A 17,938-nucleotide genomic window follows, 5' to 3' on the forward strand; every position below is an offset into this window, starting at 1 on the left:
GAATACATTTTAGATAGAAAAAGTGGAGTTCTATAAAGTAGCCATTTACTAAAAAACAACATCCATCGCCAATTTGCTCCTCATAATGTGTTAAAATTGAGATTATTAACTACTGACCACATACTCGCTGTGATTTCCATCTCCTCCTGTTCAGCCCATTTCGTTATGGCTTTCCCCTCCAGATTGATACCCTTGATAGAGGCTAAACACTTTTTCCATTCCCCAGGTTTCTTAAATGCCGTATCTTCTAATAGATCATATAATAAGCATTTCCGTTCGATGATCTGGACCAAATCAAGTTTACTCAGGAACTTACTAAAAATATTGCATGACCCAAGGAGAAGGAAGTCATTTGGAATTAAATAAGACATTTCAGTTATGTTCAGCCATCTATCATTCCATATAAAATCTGATATTTTCCCAAATCCAGCCTTGGCCCACTTTTGTGTAGTTACTGATAATTCTCTTATCCCAGATAGTAAGATAAGGCCAGATAACGGGAGTTGAGGAGTTAATTGCGGGGATAGAGTATCTTCTATAAAAAGCCTGGTGTTTATGGAAAAACCACTGCAGGCACTTATACCATACTAATTTAGGAGATTTAACAATCGTTAAAGGGCAGTGGATCTGATTTTCTTTAACAAATTAAGTTCATAAAATAGTTAATAAAAGGACCCGATTGAAATTCCGGCTTAAATCTGGACATATATTGTGCAAAATATGCAAAATAATATTTCCTCAAATTGGGGAGAGCTAATCCTCCATTTTACAGCTCCTCATATAAAGTGCTAAGTGCGATTCGGGGGTCCTTCTTTCCCCACAGAAAAGATGTAAACATAGACTCTATTTTGGTAAAAAAAGGAGCTCATTAAGACACAGGGAATCGCTGAGAAAAGAAAATTAAATAGCAGAAGAACAGACATTTCAAGCAATGAGCCCTTACCAAGATGGTTAATGGAAAAGAATTCCATCGAAAGAATAAATCCTGGACTTTTTGTAATAGTGGGGCAAAATTCAAATCATATAAATCAGTAATTTGCACCGAAAAATAAACACCAAGATATCTTTTCGGTTTTGTATTCAAACAGGAAAGAATATCCAAATGTAAATCCAAAGGTGTTCCTCCACACTGTATAATTTCTGTCCTTATTTTATTTATTTTATATCCGCCAAGCGACTCAAATTTCTCAAAGATCCCAAAGGTTTTTGCTTGAACCTCTTTCTCAGGCTTTATAATGAGCATGATATCATCAGCGTACAATTTCAATTATGCCATAGTTGGTAGTGGAGGGCAGATATCCGTATTATTCCTAATGGCAATTGCCACTGGCTCGATAAAAAAGGCAATTAGTACCGGGGACAATGGAAATCTTTGTCTAGTCCCCCGTTTAATCATAACTTGGCCAACTCCCATGGTGTTAATGATTATGTTGGCTTCTGCATTCAAGTATAGTTTCTGGACCAACCCTATAATTTTGGGAGGTATGCCAAAGTTTGCTAGAATAAAAAATAAGGTTTCCCAGACAACTAGGTCAAATGCCTTTTTGGCATCTAAAAGGAGGACTAGAGCTGGTATCTTCCGAGTCTCAAAATAGTCAAGTGCTTCCGCTAAATAGTGCGTATTAGTGCCGAGCTGCCTTCCAGTAATAAAACCATTTTGGTTAGGGTAAATCAAATGCAAGGCAATTCGATTAAAATGATTGGCTAAAAGTTTAGTAATTATTTTATAGTCGGAATTTAAAAGCGTGATGGGACTATAAAAATTAGGGTCTTCACTATCCTTACCTTTTTTTTAAAAACGGACTATATTCCCATTTCTTAATGACAATGGTATCACCCCACTTTCTAGAATTGAGTTGACAATAAAAGAAGATCCAAGATGGTGCTAGAAAAGATTTTTTTTAATTCTGCCGGGAGGCCATCCGGGCCACAGGCTTTGCCATTCGGGAGATTTTTGATGACATCCTCCAGTTCATCTTTCGTGAAAGGACTCGCCATACTCATTTTCTCCACATCTGAGAGAATTCATGTCTCTGGAAAAAGTCTCTCAAGCATGTCATATCAATGGTCTGTTGTTAGCCATATATGTTCCTATAATGTTGTAACATTATATCCCCTATAACTACCGGGTCGTCAGTACGAGAAGCAGTTATAGGACATTTCAATGCAGTTATCTGGTTAGTTACAGCCTGCTCCATTGCCTGCCATGCAAGGAACCTCCCGGTATAATTACTCTCTTCGTAGATTTTTTGCCTGTGGTGTTGATAAAAGGATTCACTTTTGAGATAATATTTTTCACTAAGATCCCGCTTAGCCTGATCAAGCTGTTGGTTGGTTGAAAACTGAGGGACTGCAGAGAAATGTGACAAAAGACCTTTGCACTTTCTGCTCTAAGAATTTCTTTTCTTCCTTAGCTTTCCTAAGATTATCGGCATCCTTTCCGATGGTCAGTCCCCTTACGAAAGCTTTAAGCGTGTCCCAGACCACGTGCAGAGGTGCAGAACCATGATTTCGCTCCAAAAATTCTTTAATCTCCGTTTTAATAAAGAGCACCCAGTTCTCCTCTAATAAATATAGCCTATTTAGCATCCATCTTTTAGGGGTAGAAGTGTGTTTACCTAACTCTAACTCAAGAGTCACCACCGCATGGTCCCAGAATCCATTCTGAAGCATTCTCTGCTGGCTAAAAATCAGTCTCCTAGAAATAAGAAAAAAATTGATGCGTGAGGAAGTGCGAAATCTACCTGAAGAACAAGTATAGGCGATCTTAGTTGGGAATACTGCCCTCCAGGGATCCAATATGTCCAGAGTCAAGCCATAGTTTTGTAACACTCTTAAAGTTTTAGGTTTTAACTGTTTTTTATACAAAGGAGAGGAGTCGATTTTAAGGATCATTAGAAAATTAACCCTCCCCCCATGATCAACTACTGACATAAATTACTTCAATTTAAATTTGTAAACAGGATGCATTGTCCATTCAAAAAAACTCTTACATACTATAGAACTTGTAGCCCCAGCACACTGCCCTCGCTGCTTTACTGACCAAGCTGGCTTCTTCCACTTGGTGTTGCAATGTCCACCAGTCAGAGCATACAGAAATGAGATCATAAGCCTGATCATTGAAAGACAGATTGACTACTCACCCAGACTTGTGTTATTGGGAGACGTCAAATCTCTTCCAAGAGAATAGCTGCTGTATTGTTATTACTAGAAAATGTTGCTTGCTCTTTGCATGGACGAAAGGAGAATTACCTGTAATAAAGAACTTTAAGATGCTGCATATTGCAGCAAGACAGAAGACTTTTAGCAAAACTCCAAGGCATAATCGAAAGACTTTTGGGGGTCTTTGAGAAGGTACGTGAACACCACTCTTGCTTAGAGGAGTTATGATGATATTAAGTGTATGCATCTACCATTTTTGCATGATACACACAGAGTACCATAGACCAAGCTTTTGCAATATTAACTATGCCTACAAAAAGTATTAACAATAAATATGCCAAATGTTATGTAACATGGATGTATTGAAATGTACCTTGTGTACTTTGTTGCTAATTTTACAATAAATGTATTTTTTTTAAAAGACACAGTTATCACCACAAATGAATAGTGGTTTCAGTACCATATGTCGTCCACACCGCACACTTACATCGGAGATCCACTGGTTTACCTCTCATTGGCTGAACTAAGCCCATGAGAAGCAGGATAGTGCTTTGCCCATGTGCCCCACCGCTGAATCTTTCAGTAATGTCCTATTACCTACCGGTAATCTTCATTACTCCTGGTCCCATTGTCCTCGTCCCATTCCTGAACAAAGTGGAGGTGACCATCTCCGCAACAGAAAAAAGAACAGGAGCATGCTGGGTTACCCAACCCACTCCCTCCCACTGGGAGTACATAAGCGGTACCAGCCCAGCATGCAGCCTTAAAATAGCAAGCCAACAACCGGTAGGCCGGCTGCTAGGGAGGGAGGGAGGGGCATAAGGAATGGGACGAGGACAACGGGACCAGGAGTAATGAAGATTACCGGTAAGTAATAGGACATTCCCCCAGGTCCCACCTGTCCTCGTCCCATTCCTGAACAAAGTGGAGATGACCATCTCTGCGACAGAAAAAAAGAACAGGAGCATGCTGGGATACCAAACCCACTCCCTCCCACTGGAAGTACATAAGCAGTACCAGCCCAGCATGCAGTCTGTTCTTTTTTTCTGTCTTCCGACAGGATGGGACGTGTTTGGACGTACCTGCTGGGATTCTTCGCTGGATGTCTCGTTGGGGCTGCTGGGCTGTCCTCGCTGTCCTCTTTCCGTGTTCTCCTGGCCTGCCGGGCTTGCCAGGAGCTGCATTGATTGCCAACCGGCCCTTTGCGGCTGGGGCGCTGTTCATCCCGGTCTCTTCCGGGTTGCAGTGCGCACCTCCCTGTGGCTTGGCCGGTCTGGGGGAAGTGCTGTTGCGGCTGTTTGGCGGGTCCTGGAGCTCTGCTGGGTGATACTCCTGGGCTCCCTGCCTGGCGTTTGGTGTCCTGCCGGCCTCCTCTCCTTCCTGGCTCCCCTGCTGTTCGGTTGGACGGTGCGGGGGCAGGCCTTGCTGTGGCCTCGGAGGTCATTTTTGGCGGGCTTCTCTGCCCGGCGCTGGTTTCCTGGAAGGCGCCTGGGCTGGCTATTGGGGGGCATTGAGCTTGTGGTGCCCTCTTCCTGCCCCCTGTGTGAGTACCGCATAGCGGTTCCGTTTTTTTCTCCTGCTGAGGCTATGGCACATGTAGTGGGGTACTCTTGCGACCATGGGGTGGTGTGTCTTCTACGTGCCCTCTGCGGTTGTTTGGGATGATGGCAGGATGGACTTCTGGGGATGCCTAGATAAGGAGCTGAGCCTCCGGAGATGCCGGGGTTGTACCCGGGGCCTCATACATGCAATGCATGCGCTCTTCAAACTTCAGCTGGACACGGCTGGTCTCCCTGCGGCCTTGCCATGTGGGTTCCTTGCTTTCTTTCAGGTGCTGTTAGATCCCGTCATCCTCGGGTCTCTCCCGGTGCTGGTGGATTCCTGTTGGGGCTTCTCTTTGCAGGCTCCTGTTCCTCTGTGCTTTGCTGGTTGTGTGAGGCATGGGTCCGAGTGCTGTCTAGGTCTGGGGCGCTTATTGTCTCATGTGCCCCGCACTGAAACTTTCAGTAGTGTGGATATTAAGTCTGTTAAGGGTAGATTTGGATGTAGAAACCCAGACAAAGCAAAGAGAGTTTCCTACTTTGGTAGTCATGTAATGTATCCAAAAGCATTATCACTGTTCTGAAGTACTGAAGTACTTAATTTTCTAGTATACATGTTGGGGTACAAATATCAGAATGTAAATTAAAGGGTGCACTGGAGAAGCTATTCACACAAGACATGCAACACCAATGCAAGAACAATCTTTATTTTGCATTAACAGGGAATGCTGACAATTTGAAACATTTGAAACAAATTTCAAAATGCAATGCATGTGTTGATATTTCTGCAGTGCTGCGCAAACCAAGTTGGGGGATCCAGGAAGCATACATATTGCAATAGGACTTGCACAGGAATATCATCAGGTAAAGGGAAGGATTAAGGTGGCACCAGAGTTGCCCGTAGACAACACTAGACTACCTCCCATGTAAACATATGGGACCTAAATCAAGCACTGCCCATAATCTTCTAGGAAGAAGTCCATGTGGAACTGCCTGTAAACCTTTGACCAACATTTTTCTGTTATGTCCTTCAAATCTGAAAATGGTGTGACAGGAAAATATGCATGAAGAAATGCAGTATGCATAGCTTCAAAAGACCAGAAGAAACAAAATGTTCTAAGCATTATATGAAACCATCCTCAATTTATTCCAGCCATTGTTGTTAAGTATAATACCTATAATTTAATATTTTCCCTATAAGCACATAATGAAACACTCTTAAAAACAAGGACCAAGCAGTGTGGTAATAGGTGCCTTAATAATTGCAAGTATTAGAGGATAAGATCTCTTGGTTTTTAGCTCAAACAATGACCCTCATTGTCTCCATTTTTCTAGAGTCTCTCAGCGATGAGTAGAGTGGCGCAATCAGCGGGAATAATTAGCAAGGAGGACATTTTGCATAATCCCCTTTCATACACTGGAGCCATCAGGAGTGTCCGCGGGAGCACATTCAATCGCCTTGTAAAAAAGCACAATAATAGGCATCAAGCAGTATTCACTGCTTGTAATAGGCATTAATCATGCCTTTCTCTGCAAGCGGTGAGGTCATACTTTTCACAGTGGCTCTGTGGCACCAAGTAGATTCTTCTCCAATCGGTACAGAGTCTGTATACCCCCTTTTCTTTTTGAAAAGGACAATAGGGTAAAACAGACATCCCCCTTGACTAGCATAAAGAAGAAGTTCAATTATTCTGCCTAGCTGTTCTCTTTTTTCAAAATTTGCATTTTGGACGGTTTCCACAATATTGATAGTAATTAAGAGTACAACAGTACACTGGGGTAACGTGATTTTTTTTTGTAAATGATTGAACCACTTTATAAAGAGTTTACAACCTGAAAGTAGAATTTTTATGTAAAAACTGTGAGAAAACATGTTGATTGAATGAAAATTAGCTTCCAGACTCAAAAGTTTATCAGAAGTGGACAGCGTGCCATACAGCTGGTGTGTGTTAGTGAATACTTGCCACATGCCTAATTGGTCTGTTGTCAGAATATCGGGTTCCTAATATTTTGCTGCGAACATAGGGGCATATTATCAAGCACGGCGTTAAAATTATCGCCGCTTTAGCGGCAGAAAGCTGCCGCTAAAGCGGCGATAATGGGCTTGATAATATGCCGCAGAGACTTCCAATACAAGCCAATGTTGACACCAGAACATGGGCTTCTATGGGAATTCTCAAGGGCATATTATCAAGCCCCTTATCGCCGCTTTGGAGGCAGTTTTCTGCCGCTAAAGCAGCGATAATTTTAACGCCGGATCTTGATAATATGCCTGTGAGTGTAACAAGAATATCAACAACAAAAATATAGTGGAGGTAAGTATATATGTGTTCATATAAATTTACGATACTTAACTCCACATATACATACCTTTGCACGATCTATATTTCACACACACACATAAATATATATAACACAGTAGCGTCACCACTGTTTAGTTATATTTAGGTCTGAGATTCGACTGGAACGTTTTTTGCTTTACTTTTCTAATAATTTTGGAACCATTTGTCCAATCTTCTATAAACTTCCCAAAGAAAGTTAATCCACCTTGAAAAGTTGAAAGTTAAGTGTGGATGCTTAAATTGGGGGCCGAGAAAAAGGAGGTGTCCGAAAACATAATTTTCCAATGTTAATTCCCATAGGAAGTTTTAGGAAGCAATACAGAAAAAGCAGCTAAATGAAATGACACCAAATTTGCCAGAAACTTAGAACATTACTCAGAAAGCCTGCTTTTCATTATTTGGTGTAAACTGTTAAGCCATTTTTGAATAATTTGAGTTTAAAAAAGGCCTCGGGTAGGCTTGAAAGGGTTAAAAAATAAGTAGATCTGGTTGGTCGGTCCATGTTTTTCCTGGCAAAATGGGAGCAGTGACAAGAGTTTGGGAGTGCAGTAGGTGTGTATAACTTGTAACTTCAATAAGAGCAGAAACTCCCTTTTCTGGCCTCAACTGGACGCATAATGGAGTCCTTTTGCAATTTGCAATGGGCCAACCTACATTTATATATCGATGAACCTTTTCCGATTTTGTAAATTGTCTAAAAGATTGTGTAAAGTGAAAAAATAAAAAAATATAAAAATGTAACTGCCCATTACCAGAAACTATCCAGTTTATTGAGAAAATCGGTATAAATTGTTTTAAAATAGTTTTAAATATTAAGTTAAGTATTTGAAAGGTTTGATAAAATTATTCAATTTTACTGACTTCCTTGGTGAATGAAAAGTGTTCAGCAATTGTTTTCAATGAATGGTAAATTAATAAGAAAGACACATGCAAACAAATTAGCTGGGTTCCTTAGTAAATCAACGCTATCGCTATAGAAATGCAGTATTGTAATGATATAGTAGGGATACAAAACTAATTGTGAATGATTTAAAGTTCTATGGACCAAACATAGCATTGCAGAATGGAAATCTCTGTACATTTTCTTGAAGGATATATGGTGAAATAGAATGAGGGATATGTATGAAAAATATAATTACAATATTGTTTCTCTTCATTTAGGATGCCCTGGAATGTGGGATAATCTCACCTGTTGGATGCCTGCACCTATTGGCAAAATTGTGTTTGTCCGCTGCCCTGCCGTGTTTAAAATTGTCAACTTTGAAGATGGTAGGAATCGTTTTATGCTTTGTCAAAATACTTTTTATAGTATAGAAAAATAAATATTGGCCTTTATGTTGTTAAAGGTTAAATAATATCATGAATATCTAACATCATGGTGCTGTGTGCAAATATTACCGATTCTGTCTTCTCTTGAATAGTATATCCACAAGCAGATGCAATTATTGGATATTGTCATGTTTTGTGTTATTGCATTTTATTTAGAAATATAACCCATGACTCATAATTCATTTTATTGCACCCCTCATGTTGTTCCAATAGAGCTTGTAGAAACATATCAGCGGGAGTATGCCTGCGTTGAATCTTTGCATATTATTAATTACATTATGTGTGTAACACCTCACTGCTTGTTATACCCACCAATAATAGAGCCTGCATGTTGGTCCTGTCACCACTGATCCCTCGTGCTCTACCTGTTTCTGGGTAGGCATCGTGTGTAAATTGCCTTAATTCTGCTCGTTTTTTAGGCCATTTTATGGACCAAAATCTACCAAGACAGAGCTTTGTGAGCCGAGATGTTTGACAGGAAAAAAAAATTGACGAATACTAATGGTGACGACAATTAATGTTCCACCCCATCTTCTGGCTACAAATGGTCTTTCCCAAGCAAATTAACACTGTCAAAAAGTTATAATCATAGAAATACTGATATTCGAATTGTTTTGTTACAAAGCAAGGAACGGTGGCACCTGTTCCATGCTCTAAACATCGTCAAATTAGAATCTGCTGTTATGTTCCAGATGGAATGATTCTTGGTGGCTTAAAGCACTGCATGGAGGCTCGTGGGCTGCCAAAATAATATTCTGTGTCTCGTGGTGCATCAGGTGATCCCTTGTGGGCACTTTTACATCGAGAAAAAAAGACCTGCAATGATACAAACTAGAAAGTCGAACTTTCATTGACTGCATTGTGTTTAAAGTTTCACTTCCAGTGTTGGAGATTAGGAATGGAACAATCCCCGTCGGTTGCTCATCCTTCTATATTGTTCTCAGAACTGAATTAAATAAATCAGGGGGATACCACCAGGGATATTAATTAAGTATTAATGACTGTCTTTTTCCAGGCAGTCTTTTACTTCCAAAAATTGTGACATGGGAATGTCTAGGAAATGTATTACATCCAATCCAAAAAAAGCTAACTGAATTGTTGGTGTCACCCTTCCTGCATAGAATCAGCTGGCCGCGAGTCTGATCTGGGATCAAGTGGATGTATAGTTTAAACAAAATCATGCTCTACAGATTGCCATGTTGTATATGTTCTTTCCAAAACCTTTGACTGGCAAAGACTGTGATGATTTTTACCAGCCTTTTTTTCAGAAGGAATATAGGCTTTCACTAAACCTCACCTTTGGGGGGGGGGGGGGCAAGACTCACAGCAAGTAGAGTCCAGGTGCTTGGTTCAGGATGGTTGGAGCCCTTTCTGACTCTAAGGCTTAGCTCAGGAGGCTGGTCTACTAGCCCTAGGGGACTCTTCTATACATGTACTTCCTTTAACCAACTTTAGACCTTTCAGACCTTAATGTATGCAACCATACACATGGCCCCTAGAGGGTGCAACACTCCTAGCTGCTGAGCAAATGCTCCAGCCTTGGGAGTACTTAAAAATATGATGAAAATCCTGGGGAGTTAAATGTTTTTGGGTCCCGCCTACTTAGGGTGGAGACACTGAAAATCCATTGAGGGGTAAGGTTGTGCCTCCCTAATGCAGTCTGATGTAGTGGTCTACATCAGACTGTAATAGATGAGCACGCAAAGGCCATTTACAGGCGCCTAAGTAATACTGATTTTGGCAAAAAATTAAGGGGCATATTAACAAGGGCCAGCGATAATTATCGCTGGCCCCACATAGCGGTAGAAATATTATCGCCGGCTATCGCTGATAATTATCGCCATGATAACGCTATATTAACAATGCATAGCGATATGGCGATAATATTTCAGCGATAGCGGTGTTTACCATGGAACATCGCTGCTTTTCCAGCGATGTTCCATGGAAAACAGCGATAACATTGCTGATACGACCCTGTGGTCGTATCAGCATAATCCACCTACCATTATTAGTAGGCCTTAGTCTGTAATTTAACAGGCGTTAAATTCCTGCGTTAAGGCCGAGGTAGCGCGATTGTTTTTATCGCTGAACCTCCTTGTTAATATCGCGAAGCTGCCTTCATGATATTTTCATGTGTTGTTTTCACAGCCATGCCTTCTTTGCATCTCATTAGCGATGCGAGGCGAGGCTGTGAAAAAACGGGCTCTACATTAAAGAAACACGCGCTTGACGATATTGCGATATAATTATCGCCGTTTATCGCCTGAAAACGGACGCTAAAGCGGCAATAATTACATCGCCAGCCCTTGCTAATATGCCCCTAAGTTTGCCCTCAAATCAAACCTGCCTTACTGCACTCCCAAGATAGCGCCTCTATGCAAAAATCTGGAAACATTTGCCAGGAGGCAACATATTGACCTGTTAGAAAGCATACAGTAATCCGGTGTGCAAACTAAAGCCTCCACGACCCAGGGGGCAGTCCTGACCTGAAAGTGTGCCACATAATAAAGTATTGGTGTTTCTCCAGGCAGTATTGCTACACTAAAATACTTGAATACTTGTAATGATTCTCTGTAAATAAGGCACGCCTTTTTTAAGTCATTGTACATTTTACAGAAGTGCAGTGTTTGAAAGGCAATTAAGTATTCATGTATGTATGTGAAATTTATGTAGAGTGAGCCATGTTGAAAGGCAGCAGAGCACTGTAGTGGGCCCAATGCAAGAGACAGTAAATGTGCTTTATGAGAGGTACCTGGTTTCTAAGACTGAAAGTGGCCTGTTAATATATCCTTAAAGAGGTATCTTCAGCTCTTTCCTAAATTGTGGCATTTTTGGAACAGTCCCGATGGCTATAGTGTGTTGTTCCAGATTCTGGGTGGGTTCATAGCGGTAAAAGTCCTTGTTGATTTTCTGGTTACCGGTGTGCCATGTGCCACCGAAGATTGTAAGCTTATTAACCAAATCGGAAGGGCACCAGTTGTGGGAAATTGGATTACTGGTTGAGGGTGGATGTTTCCCTACTCAAGCAGAAACCCCTGTTTCTGTCAGGGTGAAGTCACAAGCAAACCCCAAGTTAACCAGTGCTTAATCCTCTGGTAACTTGATATAAAAGCAGCCATTCTTGACTTAGAGGCAATGTGTAAACTATTCATGGAGCACTTCAAATAGTAATAAAGTGAAAGCACAACATAAGAAATATCCCATATTAATTTAGAAAAATAAAGTGTAATAAATTATTTTGGTTCAAAAAAACAAAAATTCATTCAGTAGAACCAGAGATATGTAATTTTAAAGTTTTAAGTGAAAATAGTGCCTAAAAGCACAATGCGGCATCTGTGATTTTCTGGTTGCACCAGACTGGGACAAAGTCACAAGCTCAGGTGGACAGCAATGGAACACAGGTCAGATACAGGGTCTCAGTTAATCCCGCTGAACAAAGTACCTTATATCCTGTTTTCGGGAGCATTGAGAGATCTTGCTTTGAGGAAGCATCACGCTGCTGCAGGTCTGAGGAGCTGCACGTCTACAATGTGGAGTTCTGAGTCATCATCGAGGATGCCGTCAATGAGGGACTTGCGATGTAAAATCCTATATCGAAGATGCATCGCGCACCAGTGGTTCCGAGGAAGCTGTGAGGCTGCGATGCAGAGTTTTGCACCATTGTTGGGGATGTCATCAATAAAGGGCTTGAGATGCATAGGCCTGAATCGAGGATGCAAAATGCAGTGGCAGTTCCAAGAACCCTGCGGGCTGTGATGCGAGGTCTGGCATCGGGGTGCATCGCACTGCAGCAGTTCTGATACGGCTGCGAGGGATGTGTCGCGCTGCATCAATCTGCTCACGGGACCACAGCTGGGCTGGCAGAGCTCCTTCAGGTCCACTTCCAAGGTCCAGGACTGGGGTAACACCACTTGGGGGGGCAAGACTCACAGAAAGTAGAGTCCGGGTGCTTGGTTCAGGATGGTTGGAGCCCTTTCTGACTCTAAGGCTTAGATCAGGAGGCTGGTCTACTAGCCCTAGAGGACTCTTCTATACATGTACTTCCTTTAACCAACTTTAGACCTTTCAGACCTTAATGTATGCAAGCATACACATGGCCCCTAGAGGGTGCAACACTCCTAGCTGCTGAGCAAATGCTCCAGACTTGGGACTACTTAAAAATATGATGAAAATCCTGGGGAGTTAAATGTTTTTGGGTCCCCCCTACTTAGGGTGAAGACACCGAAAATCCATTGAGGGGTAAGGTTGTGCCTCCCTAATGCTGTTGGTGGTGAGAAACAAAGCCAAAGAGGTGTAAACATCACCAGGCCCACAGGACATTATGGGGCGCTTTTCCAGGAGCAGTGAATATTGTAGTAGTGACTCTCCCGCGAGCCGGGGAGAGCCACAAAGGTTTTCCTTTTGTTTTGTTCCTTTTCAATGCAGCCTCGTTCTCCACTTTTTTTCTCTTTCTTCTCTTTTTCTAGTGTGCTGCTGTAGGAGCCAGCGCCACTCTTCTAGCCGGTGCATATGGCAGTGGCTGGCCTCCTGATCCCCCAGTCATGGGCATGGGGAAGGGCGAGCCAACCACATGGGGAAGTGCGGCGGCACTCCCCCCTCACTCCCTTTGCCAATAGGGCCCAGGGTTGGGGTCCTTGCCCCTTCCTCCATTGCAGGGGGAGTATGATGGTGCTCCCCAGCCCTTGCCCTTTTTTTCCTCTTTGAGGAGTCTGGGGTCCGGGAATGGGGTCCCCGCCCTCTTAAAACAGAAACACGCCCGGTGATGGGGTCCCCAGGCAGAGTGAAGACAAGGGGGAGGGAGCACCATGCACGACCTCTCCCTGAGGATACGGTTACATCTTCCATGTGCGGACCCCCAGTCCCTGGCCCCTCAAGAGGAATTTGCAGGTCCTGCAGGGGAACTCCATGCACTCGGTGGATCGAAAAGGTCAAATGTCGCTAAACATTGCAAAAAGCCGTAACTCAGGCCCCGTTGAGCCGATGTGGACGATCCTTGACTCGTTGTACTTCTAGTGGCAAGCTCTAGCCACCAGGGGCAGTTGCAGCAACACTTCTCCCATCCAAAGTGGTGCAGTCTTCAATAATCTGGTTCCTATGGCTTCCTGTACCAGCTCTTGATTTCTGGACACAAAAATCCAAGTCCAGGGCTTTATGCTAACTGGTCCTCTGGGAGTGTAAGGGGGCCAGCCTCACTGGCCTGTGGTAATACCCACTGGTCCGGGTCTCAACTGGTCCTGAGTGGGATTCAAAGGGTTCCTGCTTTCAGTTCTCCATGGCGGTCCAAGGATCCAGCAATGAAGTGTACAAAACTCCACAGGCAAGAGAGAGTCTCCCCTTGTGCAAGAGCTTTTAGGGGAGCTGAAGGTTCCAGATGACAGGCACCCCTGAACAATCTTAGGGTGTTGCATCACCTCTCCATCCCTGTCTCAACCCCCCTGGACAGAATGCTGGCACAGTCTAAAATGACGTCATCCAGGAGCCACTGGTCACATCAGCACCTGGGGTCTTAGCTCGACCCCTCACTGACGTCACTCACGGGGACTTGCCCATTAGAATTTCAAAGAGAGTCTCCCGGGAGTTGGCTCCAGTTGTCTGGGCACTCTCCTTTGTTCAGTGGGCTTGGACAGGCTCGTCCCTGGTAGAGTGAAACAGCTGGGTGATGGATGTAGATCATTCTGCCCCACCCTTTTCCTCCTCAGGAGCTGGGAGAAGTACTGCTACTTGCTCCTTTTGTGTGGGGCAGCCTTTGTTACCGCTGCTGGGGATGGGGATAATGTAATTAACTGGGCACAGCAGAATGACACAAGGCCTGGGCTCTGATCCTGACCTGAGCCAGGGGAATATGAAAAGTTTTGGTGACCCAGAAGATGTATAGTTGATATTTTGGAAGTTATCTATTTGGTGTTCTCACACAAATCACACTCCATTTCAATATGTCAATGGTCTCTGTAGGCCAAGGGGGACTGAAACTGCACTCTAAGGCAGTTCTCTCCTTATGTGCATAATGGGTGCCACTACAGGCAAAACAGTAAAGCACACTGATTTTCCCTAATGTGTAAAATACCCCTAAAAGGCCTAACCCATGTAAATACCCCATCCTGCAGCGTTCCCATTGTACCAGGCTACCTGTGCACTGTTATAGGGCTATGCACAACAGTAGTATCCTACTCACAGCCAGCACATGTGTGCCTATGTGTAACCAGCCAAGTGCCCCTTACCCTTGCTGCATCACAGCAGCCTTATCTTAAAAGACAGACACTGGTGCTAAACATGCGCTGTCTGTTTGCCATGTGAATACTGTGGGTGAGACACTGGTAGTGAGGCTCACCCACAGCAAAAAACTACCCACTGTTAGTGAGACTCACCCTCAGTACAAAAAAAAAGTGGGTGATCAGAAAAGAAAAAAAATCTAGGCATACTGAAAGGGCAGAATAAATTACAACATTAACAGAACAAACTGAAGAAAATATGTCTACCTTACAGAGTTAGATTGAGACTCTAAAAGAAGAAATCAAGCTCCTTAATTTGCTTGAAGGAACAGAAAACAACTATGTTATATTAGAAAATGGGCTGTTCTGGCTCCTTGTGGACAGTTTAACGATGGATGCTTGAAGTTTTGATTTATTAATCTCTTTGTTTTTGTGTCTTCTGATATATGAATGTTGGTTAATGGAATGATGAATACAATAATGAAAGGTGACAAGTATAATATGTTTTAGATCTAAATCTAAATGTTTGATTTATGGTCTACTCATGAGTCTAATATTTATTCTCTTTAGAATGTTGTATGTTAAAGTTTCAAAATCACATGTATGTTATATACAAGTGCAGGGTCATGGAAAGTCTATATAGAATGCTGAACGCATTGATTGATTAAAGTGAAATTATCAATGTAATTGAGAGATTTTTCTTTCTCTTATGATGATCTGCTAATAAATGTTTTTTTATAAACCTCTACAAAATATATTTATTTAAGTGACTAGCCACCAATTGTAACACTTTTTGTTACACTTGAATCTCTAAATTATCTCCATAGGTTAACAATGAAATTCACAATTTTTATGAAAAAATACCACAACTTTAATGCAGCATTTGAATGAAGTATTCAACCGTATAATGAAATCATATCAAACAGACATCCAAGCTAGTGATAAAAGTACATAGGCAACCATCTCTACTCAGGCTTCAACTTTAACTCAAGTGATTTGTTTAAAACAAAGCCTGTTATTTGAAATTACTTCTTCTCGTGACTGGTAGCTATACATCACCATAATACCCATTTGCCTTCTCAATATGTGAACCATTTGCCTTCTCAATGTGTTTATTTCATGAAAGAGTGGCAACCCAAAAGCCACCTGGAACCAGGGGGATATGAGCACATAAGGAGCAGAGGTTCCTTGTTGGGTGTTCAATCAAAATAAGAAAATTAATAAATAAAAAAGTTATTTATCCACAAACAATGTAGAAATTCAAACCATTAAAGAAAGACAAGAGGGTCCACTTATAGACTTTCATACAAATATTTTGCAGCTTAATAAAAGGTACTCAGTGCTCCAGTAATCACACAGTGAGTGAAAAACAGACTATAGATCAGTGGTATGAATGATACAAAAAATAATGGAACAGTATTATTTTTCTGTGCCCTTTGTGTCCTTAGGTTTTCAGGTACCACAATGCATCACAAATCATTAGTTCCTATTGCTATAGGCATTGAGGGTGATGTTGCCCATTGTGGATTAATGGTCATCATTAGGACAAGAACAGGTAAATTGAAGCAAGAGAGTTCGGTTGAATAATGGCAAAAGAACCAACTTAAAAAGGAAAATCAGCCTGAACCAAACAGAACTAAATCTTGTAAGGGGAAGGTGTCCCATTGTTGGTATCAGAATACCCCCCCCAATAGCCTGATGGACCCCGCTGATCGCCATGCATGAACAAGCGATAGGATGGCACATCCTCTGGTTTTTCACTTACTGTGTGATCGCCAGAGCACTGAGCACCTTTTCTTATGCTGCAAAATATATGTATGAAAGTCTTCAAGTGTTCTCTCTTGTCTTTCATTGATGTTTAGAATTTCTACATTGTTTGTGGTGAACTAGCTGTTTACCAATCTGTTTGACAAAAGAAATAAGAGCCTGTGCTGTGTCCAGACTTTGTAGACATGTCATTCTTAATTCAGGCAGTTGAAGGGCAATTTAGGTTTGGAAAAAGCTGAAGAGCCCTGGTGAGCCTAATGCCTTGCAGGCATATGTTAATGTGACCATACCAAATCGAATTTTATTCAAAATACATGTTGAGTAGTCGTTTTAAATAAATCATAGAATTCACATGCTAACAATATCATACCACATGAAAACCCCCCCATAAAATGTTTTTTAAAAGGTAGATTGGTTAAATTCAGTAAATTCAAAATCCATACATCATAAGATTATCCTATATACTAGTATACTCGTGATATAGTTGAGGATCTATCTTTGAATAGTAGATCAAGACCCAAACTAATTTTTCCTAAGGCCCAATACACTCTGGTAACCGTGTTGTAGTCCGTGTTTCCACCCTTGTCTTGGGTCCAGTTTAAAGTCTACATGTAGCTCTTGGAATGCTTTGACATGGCCATCAACTATTAGGTGGCTGATATCAATGACATCCTCATAGAGTCAGTTAAGGGTGGAACCCATAAGGCCATCTACCAAGAGAGCAGAATGATTCCATAAGGGGGCTGCGGTATCAATCAATCAATCAATCATGAAATATATAGAGCGCACTACATACCCATGAGGGTCTCAAGGCGCTACTAGGCATGGAGTAAGTGGTCCATCATGAGCTTTCTTTGTACCTCTTTCCGTGTTCATTGTCAAATTGAATGATTGGTCTATGTGTAGCACTTTGTTGGTGGAAACATGGGATATGAAGTCTGGACCCCACTGGGTGTTAGAGTAGGTGTCAAGAACAGGTGTAAGTGGAATGTGTTCTTCTCTCCGAGTTTAGTCACAGAGGTAGCATGGACCCACACACTCTCAATACCATCCAACAGCCAGAGAATTCTGATTAACCGAGTACTGTCTTATACTCCCAAGGGAAGGAAATTTGGGAACATACAACAAATTAACAAAACTAATTAAAATAACAAAAGTTAGAGAGGCGCGTATTTGTTCCCATGGAGGAAACAAACAGTAAGGCCACCGGTCCTGTATTGAAGTCTGAGCTTGTACAGTCTTCTAAATGCCTTTTTGGAAAATATCTAAATAATCACTTACATTTGCACAAACACAAACTAGTCGCAGGATGATTGTGTCTTATTCAAGATGCCACATCAGTATAATAGACTAGGTCCTGCATGTTTGAGGTCTGCACGATGTTCCCAGGAATTGGGCGAAGGTTCTCTGATTATCAGTGCTTAACTTGAGCCAGTGGTTTCCGGTGCTCGGAACGGGCACCTAATTGTTAACACCTGCACTTTTGGCAGTCTGCCACAAGGTGGCACTGGCTGGCTAATTTAGAGATGACTATAACAGTAGGTAATTATTAATTCAATATACATTTAAAAAAATGGCTATTACCTGC

The 17,938-nt window shown here is 42.0% G+C and overlaps 1 protein-coding gene across 4 annotated transcripts in view; it reads left to right on the plus strand.

The window, feature by feature from the left end:
• The window catches only part of ADCYAP1R1 (ADCYAP receptor type I), an 808,856-nt gene that overhangs the window by 452,812 nt on the left and 338,106 nt on the right, over window positions 1-17,938 (plus strand). For all 4 annotated transcript variants that reach the window (XM_085628890.1, XM_085628887.1, XM_085628888.1 and 1 more), the window contains exon 4: window positions 8,207-8,314. In XM_085628890.1, the coding sequence (XP_085485016.1) occupies window positions 8,207-8,314 (108 nt within the window). The remainder of the gene's footprint in view (window positions 1-8,206; window positions 8,315-17,938) is intronic.

This window comes from Triturus cristatus, chromosome 10 (assembly GCF_964204655.1).
Source record: "Triturus cristatus chromosome 10, aTriCri1.1, whole genome shotgun sequence".
Classification (NCBI taxonomy): Eukaryota; Metazoa; Chordata; class Amphibia; order Caudata; family Salamandridae; genus Triturus; species Triturus cristatus.